The 9815-nt window shown below is 42.7% G+C and overlaps 1 protein-coding gene across 1 annotated transcript; it reads left to right on the forward strand.

The window, feature by feature from the left end:
* The first annotated feature begins 1459 nt into the window (after positions 1-1459).
* Positions 1460-9380, forward strand: LOC119423334 (ankyrin repeat and SOCS box protein 12). The gene is made up of 3 exons (XM_037690710.1): positions 1460-1496; positions 4307-5074; positions 9218-9380. Exons 2-3 carry the CDS (start codon positions 4312-4314, stop codon positions 9367-9369), a joined length of 915 nt encoding a protein of 304 aa, XP_037546638.1. The 5' UTR covers positions 1460-1496; positions 4307-4311; the 3' UTR covers positions 9370-9380.
* Positions 9381-9815: the final 435 nt, after the last annotated feature.

Genomic DNA, 9815 nt, shown 5'->3' on the forward strand with positions numbered 1-9815 from the left:
TGTCAACTCTTGAAACTGTGCCTGCAGTCAACCTACTTCACATATGGGGAGCAATATTATAGGCAGAAACATGGGTGTGCTATGGGGTCTCCAGTTTCTCCTATTGTTGCCAACCTGTACATGGAGGAGGTAGAAAAGAGAGCCTTGACGTCCTTTTCAGGGACACCACCAAGTCATTGGTTCAGGTATGTTGACGACACCTGGGTTAAAATCAAATCTCAGGAAGTCCAACATTTTACTGACCACATCAACTCTGTGGATAAATACATCAAGTTCACACGAGAAGATGTAAAAAATGGCAGGTTGGCTTTCTTGGACTGTGAGGTCTCAGTCTCTGATAGAGGACATTTGCAAACCGAGGTGTACCGCAAACCCACCCACACAGAGCAGTATTTGCAGTTTGACTCCCATCACCCTTTGGAGCACAAGTTAGGAGTCATCAGGACTCTGTATCACAGAGCAGACAGCGTCCCCACTAGCTCAGGAGCCAGGCAGAAGGAGAAATCCCACACAAGACAGGCTCTAGAGCAATGTGGATATCCTAACTGGGCCTTCCTGAAAGCAGAGAAGAAAGCCAAACAGGACTCCAGTCAGCCATCAGGTGAAAAGGAGGAACCCAGACCCAGACCAGTGGTCATTCCATATGTTGAGGGAGTATCAGAGAAACTGAGACGTTTACTTTCTAAACATAACGTCCCAGTGGCTTTTAAACCCCAAAATACATTATGGCAAAGACTGGTTCATCCCAAAGATCCAGTCCCCCGGCACAAACAGAGTAATGTTGTGTATGCTGTTCAGTGTCAGGAGGGCTGTGATCAGTCTTACATCGTGGAAACTAAACAGCCACTGGCCAAAAGGATGGCCCAGCACAGAAGATCAACATCATCAGGCCAGGACTCTGCGGTCTACACTCATCTCCAGGCCAGCGGTCACTCTTTCAGGGATGAAGATGTTCACATCCTGGACAGAGAGGAACGATGGTTTGAGAGAGGAGTAAAGGAGGCCATCTTTGTGAAAAGAAATCGTCCATCATTAAACAGGGGTGGAGGCCTCCGGGTTCAACTGTCCCCCTCTTACAATGCTGTGATCGCTAGTATCACTCAGCCCTCTGTGAACAGTAAACAGCCATCAGTGTGCTAATGATCCATTGTTAGGCTGATGGTCCTTCTTGATCATGTGATCAGCTGGTTTTGGTTGTCAGCAGCAAACTGGTTGATCCAGTCTGAGAAGGGGCTATTTAAGAGACTGAGCTGAAAACAGCTCCTCAGACGTCTTTTGGACGAAAGACGAAATGTTTCTACAATTTTTTTATTGTTTTTTGTTTGCTTTGTTTTGTTTTTTGAGTGTCCAGAGGACCAGACTTAACTTGCATGCATCTGGACTGTATGTCATGTCTTCACCCGACCGCTAGAGGGCAGCAGAGAACCTCCATACAAACAGACCCGGAAAAGAGAAAAACGGAAAAGAAGAAAGCAGCTGATGGTTACATCTCAGAGGTAAGATACATACAAGACGAAACCGACTCTTTTAGTTCACCCAGCTCAGTTAAATCAAGTTAATGTCTGCACCTTGACATGAAACTTTAAGGCTTCCCGTCGTTTGAACGTGTCATCGGTTGCTTCTTTAACGAGTGAAATAGTTTTGATCTACAGCTGTTGCATGATAACATTTATAAATATTCCCGTGTTGAGTTTCGTTTCCGCAGATGTGACGGGACATCTTCTGTAAAACATCGAGCATAGTTCATCATAGATGCAGTGTTATCAGAATGATTTCAACTTGTCGGGTTTGGCCATAATTCCTCCCACAGAACAAGATGTTTCAAAGAGTAATTTATCTTGAAAAACGCTCTTTATTCAGATGTGAGGCTTTGAAGTGAATGCCGATTGTCCCGGAAACCATCACACATCAATAAGAAACCATACTTTAATTATTAGTTTAAGCCCACATGTCAGGAGGATGTTAACCATAAAATCCTACACATTTTGAGTAAAGTTTGGCTCAAGGACTGGAGCTCACTGGTGTTTGGTGGTTGATCTTCATGAGGTCCAGTTCACAGAGTTGGGGGTTCCATTCCACCTGCAGTCACTTGTGGAAGTGTCTCTGGGCAAGACACTGAACGCCTCATTTCTTCCACTGTGTGTCCCATCAGTGCATGAACGTGATCTAAAGCTCTGATTTGTCTCTACAGATCCACGTGATCTTTGTAGAGAGGTGAGTGCTGTGTGGATGTGTGTGGTAGATAGGCCTGTCACAATAACAACGTTTGTTGGGCGATTGTCTCAGAAATTATTGCAATAAATTCATTCAACCTTTATTTAGACAGATGATAATCTTGTTCGAAATTTGACAATAATTATTAATTACTGTCAAATTGAAGAAGAAATGTTTAATTTGTTTTGAGTGTAGTACCTTTTTTCAACCACCGGATGGCAGTATAAGACTGAACTGAAGGATGGATAGTGAGGGAGCGAGCAGCGTGTCTCTTTAAGAAAAAATGGGAGGAAGGCCCCGTGACGTGACATGGGCTGTCTCTCTTCGGTTCTCAAAATGGCGGACGCTCGGTTTGAGCTCTTTAGCATAGCATTTTTTACACAAAGATTTTAATAAAAAATCAGCAAACAAGTCCTCAGCTTTTTTTTTTTCCAGAGAAAAACAACTTTTTAGACGAAGGCACGGGTTTCAACCGTGAATTTTGGAGTAGGGATGCACAATATTATCGGCATGGTATCAGTATCGGACGATATTAACGTTTAAGTTCAATATCGGACATTCCATTAAGATAACTTGCCGATATAATCGGCGCTGGTCTTGTCTGCAGCGGCAGCACAACGCGATGACGTCATGTGCACCTATCTGATCTCACAGCGGAGAGGAAAATTCACAATGTTTGCGGTGTGGAAGTTTTATTTTTCGTTGGTGAGGATGTTGGATTCCGAAGATTTATAGACTACGTTGAGCCTCGCTACATCGTCCCCAGTCGGAGATATTTTTCCGATGTAACGTTACCCGAGTTACAAGCCGTCATTTCCGACGTCATTGAGAAGCTAATAGCCGTTAGCACTGAGTTTTACCACAGACATTTGGACGTCGTGTTAGCCCCGTTAGCATGATTAGTCTTACGGCACAATGGATAGACAAAACTTTGAACTTAAAAAGTCTGTCCTTCATGCACAAGAGGATCCCACACTGCAGCTAGATACCTGGAACAAGCTTTCACAAGTGAGACAGCATCACAGGTGACTAATGCTAATAAATAACATTTAACACTTTTCATTTAATATAATGTGCTCTGCATATCATATGGCTGTTAATGAATATATGTCACCAGCTCTTACAGCTGTTTCACAATTTTTGTAGCAAATAATCCTAAATAAGAGGGTTATGTTCTGACAAAGGAACGTGTATAAAATATCAGCATCGGTTATCAGATATTGGATATCGGCCAAATATCCAATATCGTGCATCCCTATTTTGGAGCTTCGACAAGACGGAGTTTTTTTCCCCAAGTTCGGCCTGTTAGCTTAGCTCGTAGCTTAGCTTCTCAGCTTAGCTGCTTTTAAAGATCCAAAAACGTGATTTTGGATCTTTAAAGAGAAAAGAGAAATGGAAGGGTCAGTGAGGAGCGCCGGAGTTGAGCCTTTTCTCATCCAGTGTCTTCAGTAGAAAGAGAGAGGCACGAAGAAATGATAAAGCCGATAAATGAAAACGAGGTGAATAATTTTAATTTATCATGCGATTAATTGATTTATTGTTTATCGTGACAGGCCTAGTAGTAGAGTTCTGTATGAATGTGTGTGTGGAGGTAAATGAGGCACAGCTTGTGTTGTAAAGAGCTTTGAGTATCTTCATTAGGTAGGAGCTGTATAGGTACAGTCCATTTACAAGGCGTTCCACTCAGTACGTGTTGAGAGAAAATCTTAGCAACAACTTCAAATTTTAGCTGATTATATGCCAAACTGTCCGACATGTTTGTGCTGGTTCTTGTGGATCAGCTGTGGCGACCTTGTTGAATTGGATTTACTCTGAACATTAATCAGGTAAAGATAGACATCTAGGGTTTACTTTCTGCAAGCTTCTTTAAAATTTGTTCAGTACTGCATGAGATATTTTGCTAACAGACTCGTGCATACACAGACAAAGGCAAAAAGCATCTTTTGTGTTTCGCCCCTCAGTGGCAGGCGATTATAAAGTGGTGCCACCCCCCCCCCCCCCCCCCACACACACACACTCATGCACTGCTGTTTTGTCGAAGGTGTTTTGTTGTTAAATCCCCATGGCTTGTTGTTCTCTGACGTCCCACAAGGCTCTATGCTCCGGCTTCGGACGGGTGAGGAGGAAGCAAGAAGCTGTGACATCTCCCGGCTCCGGCACGTCGTTTTACAAAACGATGAGCGACTCGTCGACGAGATGCTCTGCCAGGAGATCTACAAGAAAGTCATCAACTGCCGAGGAGGGTGGGGCATCGCCGGCACCCCCCTGCATGCTGCCGTGTCCAAAGGCCACCTGGGCGTCCTGCAGGTTCTGCTAGCTCACGGAGCTCTGGTGGAGTGCGTGGACGTTAAGGCGCAGACGCCTCTGTTTGCAGCGGTCAGAGGGAAATACCTGGACTGTGTTTTAGCTCTCCTCAGAGCCGGCGCCAACCCCAACGGCAGCCCGTCCAACAACGGCTCTCCGGTCCTCACTGCAGCGCGAGAAGGCGACGTGGAGATCCTGAAGCAGCTGCTCATGCACGGCGCCGAGGTGAACTCTCGCTCTAAGGTCTTACTGTGGACCTCCAGCGCCAGGGTGAGCAGCGGGCCCCTGTACCTGGCTGCTGTTTACGGACACATGGACTGCTTCAGACTGCTGCTGCTCTTCGGCGCCGACCCGGATTATAACTGTGGCGACGCGAAGGTGCTGAGCTCCGTGAAACAGCCCAAAACTGTGCTGGAGATGTGCCTGAGGCACGGCTGCAGCGTGGAGTACGTCCAGCTGCTCATCGACTTCGGAGCCAACGTCTACCTCCCCACGCTGATCATAGAGAAGTCCACCAAGCAGAACGAAGCCGTGGAGCTGCTCCTGAGAGAGAGAGGTACCAAGAGACTGAAAGCTGCCACAACCCCACGTCCAAAAAATGTTGCATTGAGTGTTAGCGGTTAGCATGAGCAAATCTCATAAACCCACATTTTATTAACAATGAACACAGTAAACGTCACATAAATAATCTAATAAACTATTATTTTATGGAAAATTCAGGGTAAGTCTGTTGGCAGCAACATGTCTAACTATTTATTCAGGTTAATTTTACATCAATCTTCAGGAACTGAGGAGACTGTTGTCTGATGTAGGATTCTAACAGTTCATTTCTCCTGGGTCTGAGGTGACAGTTTTATGTTTCATGACACATCAGGTGTTTCGTATTTGTGCGAGGTCTGGACTGCAGTCATCAACACCTGGACTGGATCTTGCTGATATTTGCAAGGTATTCACTGAACATCTGGATGAGAACATGTGTTCTGCACTGCTGGTGCTTTTATACATGTGTAAACTACCTGTGCCATAGGCACTAATGCACCCCCATACCATCAGAGAGGCAGGCTTCTGAGGTTTTCTTTAATAACAGACTGCATGGTCACTTCTTTAGTTCGAAGGACGAGACGTCTGTGGTTTTTAAAAATAATTTTCGTTTAGATTCATCTGACTACAGAACAGATTTAACCTTTGTTGTCGTTATCTACCTGGATGATTGAGCTTACAACTCTTTTTTTCACCCACAGAACAGTTTTTCTCTTCACCTCAGGTTACCGTATTTTCTGCCGTACACGTTGCACCGCCCTATAAATCGCATCAATCCACATTTGTCTAATAAAGTGGAAAAATCCATAAATATGTTGTGTCGCCGTATACGTCACATCTATTATGCGTCACCGCTGACAACCTGGAAATGTGGGCCGGTGTTGTGCCAAAAACCGATGGGCTGCCAAATGTTTGCCACGGGAGTGTGCACAGGAGGACTTTAACAAGAATTTAACAAGATTAACACTTAAAAAACAATTATTTGTTTGATCAAAGTCATAGTAAATGTGTATCAATCTAACGTTTGCTTAATAAATGCACTTTGATGGTCAAATCAGCTGCATTTCAAAAATAGTTTTGCTGCCTCTGTGCTCCGTGAACGCGCAGAGGAAGAGAAAAAGGAGGAGGAATGCAGCTCGGTTCTCAAAAAATTAGCAAGAAAAGCATCTAAACAATTATTTGTTTGCTCGAAATTATAGCAAAGGTGTGTCTCAGTCTAACATTTGCTTAATAAATGCACTTTAATGGTCAAATCAGCTGCATTTTGCCGGGGCTGTGCAGCTGGTTTGATGGTTCCAAGCAGCGAGCAGAATGAAGGTGGGGAGACCAAGGCAGGCAGATTTAGTCATTAATAGCTGGTGAAGATTCTCAGTCAAACATCCATCCATCCATTTTCTTTACCCGCTTATTCCATTTTGGGTCACGGGGTCGCCGGTGCTCATGTCCAGCAATCACTGTGCGAGGGGCGGGGGACACACTGGACAGGTCGCAAGTCCATCACAGTCTCAGTCAAAACAGGACATGGTAAATTCAAAAAACTTTAAGAAAAAAAACAATAAAATATAAAGTGAAGTATATAAAAATAATAAAATATAAAGTCCAGTTGATTTTGTCTTGAACTTTTTTGAATTTGTCATTATAGCCACGTTTACCTATTACATGATACAACGGCATGCTATATACTATTACTGCTCTGCTGCCATCAAGTGGCTGAAAGTGGTACTGCTTTTTTCAGTCAGAATGAATGGAAACAAACATATCTCAGCCAAAAAAATGTTTTTTAAATATGGGAAAAAAATCCATAAATACGTTGCTTCGGCCTATAAGTCGCAGGGCATGTAAATTATGCAAAAAACTGAGTTATAGGCTGAAAAATAAGGTATTTAAATTGAGCTCTGCTTCAGAGAAGATGGCTATGTTTCTGGAAGGTGTTCACATGTGGCTTCTTCTTTGCGTGATAGATTTATTCTTCATTTGCGGATGACACGGTGAACTGTGAGTGCTCCTGAGTCCATGCAGTGTTCAAAACAGAATCAAGCCTGTTTTTAATCCAGTGCTGCCTAGTACAGCAGATGCAGCTTTTTAAGACTGGTGAACCTCTGCCCATCTTTACCTGTGACAGATTCCGTCTCAACACGACTTGTTTATTTGAGTGAAACTGCTGCTTTTCTGCTGCAGCGCGGCCGTTCATTTACATAACAACAGCTCTTCTTCTCGCTGAATCCGAAGGTTTCTGAATTCTGGTTTCAGTGGAGATTTTCGGGGGAACCCCCGCAGAGTTGTGACATCGCAGGTGTGAAGTTGCACATGCACACTACAGGTGGCTGCAGAAAGTTTTTCCTGCTCTTGCTAGTTACAATAAATGACAGAAAACAGTATTTTTTGTGCTACTCACTCTTTTTCAGCATGTAGGAGCAAGCCAACAACATCCTAGGTCCAAAGGGGCATTGGTGTATTCAACAGTTTGGATGTAACTGTGACATGCAGACCACTGAGCCTGGCATTAGGGCTTCCAGATAAACATGAATGTTTTTTACCCTCCACTTTTCTGTGCGCTTGTTCACCAAACAACACGCACCTCATCCTACAACACGCCGACTTAGCACATATGACAGTTTGAGTCAAAACACAGTGGTTTTAACGCAACAGTACATCAGTTCATCATTTCCTATATGGCAACCCTACCTGGCTGTCATGGAAACTACAGCGTATTCATGCAAACTTGTACTTTTTTGTTTATTTCAAATAGGCCTGTCACAATAACAAATTTTGCTGGGTGATTAATTGCCTCATAAATTATTGCGATAAATGATAATATTGTTTGAAATTTGACAATAATTTGTAATTATTGTCAAACTTAAGTACAAATGTTTAATTTGTTTTGCGTGTAGTACCTTTTTTCGACCACCACATGGCAGTATAAGACTGTTTGAACCAAAGGATGGATAGTGAGGGAGCGAACGAGCAGCGTGTCTCTTTAAGAAAAGTGAGGCCCCTTGACGTGACATGGGTTGTTCCTCTTGGGTTCTCAAAATGGCGGACGCTCTGTGTAGTTTGAGCTCTTTAGCGTAGCATTTTTCACACAAAGCTTTTAATAAAAATCAGTAAACAAGTTCTCAGCTTCTTTTTGCAGAGAAAAACAACTTTTTACACAAAGGCACGAGTTTCAACCGTGAATTTTGAAGCTTTGACAAGACGGAGGTTTTTCTCCGCTGTTGGCCTGTTAGCTTAGCTTCTCAGCTTAGCTGCTTATAACGACCCAAAAACACAATTTTGGATCGTTAAAATAGATTTTAAAGAGAAACAAGAAAAGGAGGGGTCAGTGAACCGGAGTTGAGCTTTTTGTCATCGAGTGTCTTCAGTAGAAAGAGAGAGACACAAACGGTAAAGCCGGTAAACGAAAATGAGTTTGATAATTTTCATTTATCATGCGATTAATTGATTTATTGCCTAATTTCAAATAAACCTTGAACAAACAAACATTTCCAGAGGTCGCTCTCGTGTAAACGGGGCCTAAAATGTTTTGTTTTATATTCTGTTCTTTCACTGATCTGTTGGGTTTTTGTTCATATCACTTGCATTTACAGCATTTTGTTGTCTCTGTCCCAACGTTTTATTGATATTCGTGCCATAAATTTAAAATTACCCCCCACCCCCCCAAAAAAAGCACAATTTCCTAATTCTAGCAATCGATGTTATCTGTGCTACATTGTGAATAACATATGGGTTTATGAGCTTTGCAGTTCTTTGCATTCTGTTCTTTGACACAATGTCTCAACTCTTTTGGAACTGGCGCTTTAGACAGAACACCAAGTGGAGCGAATATTTTACTGACACACTTCACTACCACTCACACTGTGCAGGATGTGAACCGCTGCTTGAATTGTGGCTTGAAAGAAAACATTGAGATAAAATGTAAATCAAGTTACTTCTGGTAAATATCAACACTGTAAACAAAGCTGAAATTCAAACACAATTATTTGGACAAAACCACAAAGTTTGTCTTTGATTTCTCAAAAGTACTAAAATAATTCAGAAGATGCACACGACTGTTAGAAAGGATGATTGTTTAATTGATGCATTGGTAGTAACAGTAAAAACTATTAATGTGCAGTACATTCCTGATAACAAACATGTCCTTCTGTCCCGTCACCCCCAGGAAATCCCAAATCGTTGACTTCTCAGTGCCGACTCGCCGCGCGACGATACCTGAAGAAGATCAACAAGATCCACCAGATCGAGCAGCTGGACCTGCCAACAAGTCTTAAAAACTTCCTGCAATATAAAGATGCCCCCGTCACTGCTCTGTAGACGAGGGGGGGGGGGGGTGTCTTTTTTAGGGATGCACGATATTGGATTTTTGGCTGATATCCAATATGTTAAAACTTATTTGGCCGATAACCGATGCTGATATTTTTTCTTCCTGGACTACATATCTTTCTCTGCTGTGGAATTAAAATACTACATTATTCTGCAGGACTTGCCTGCTGCCAAATGCAGATGCCTAAAAGGGGCTGAAGATGATGCAACACTTCAACTTGGATTATGTTTAATGTCAAATTTATTCATGACATTTACTCTAACACCATGACAACACTCGAACAGTGCAAACTTGTACATTTTCACAAATCTAAACTCAACGGTGCACGTGACGTCGAACGTTGTGCTGGCGCTGCAGACATCACTGGGTTGTCATACAAAAACAGTGCCATATATATATATATATATATATATATATATATATATATATATATATA

Source organism: Nematolebias whitei, chromosome 17 (genome assembly GCF_014905685.2).
Source record: "Nematolebias whitei isolate Nwh7 chromosome 17, NemWhi1, whole genome shotgun sequence".
In the NCBI taxonomy this organism is placed as follows: domain Eukaryota; kingdom Metazoa; phylum Chordata; class Actinopteri; order Cyprinodontiformes; family Rivulidae; genus Nematolebias; species Nematolebias whitei.

Bases quoted from the DNA above. Each gene is read 5' to 3' on its own strand.
- LOC119423334 (XM_037690710.1), top strand. From the start codon at position 4,312: ATGCTCCGGCTTCGGACGGGTGAGGAGGAAGCAAGAAGCTGTGACATC. The intron at 5,075-9,217 runs GTACCAAGAGAC...CGTCACCCCCAG, and splicing joins GCTGCTCCTGAGAGAGAGAG to GAAATCCCAAATCGTTGACT.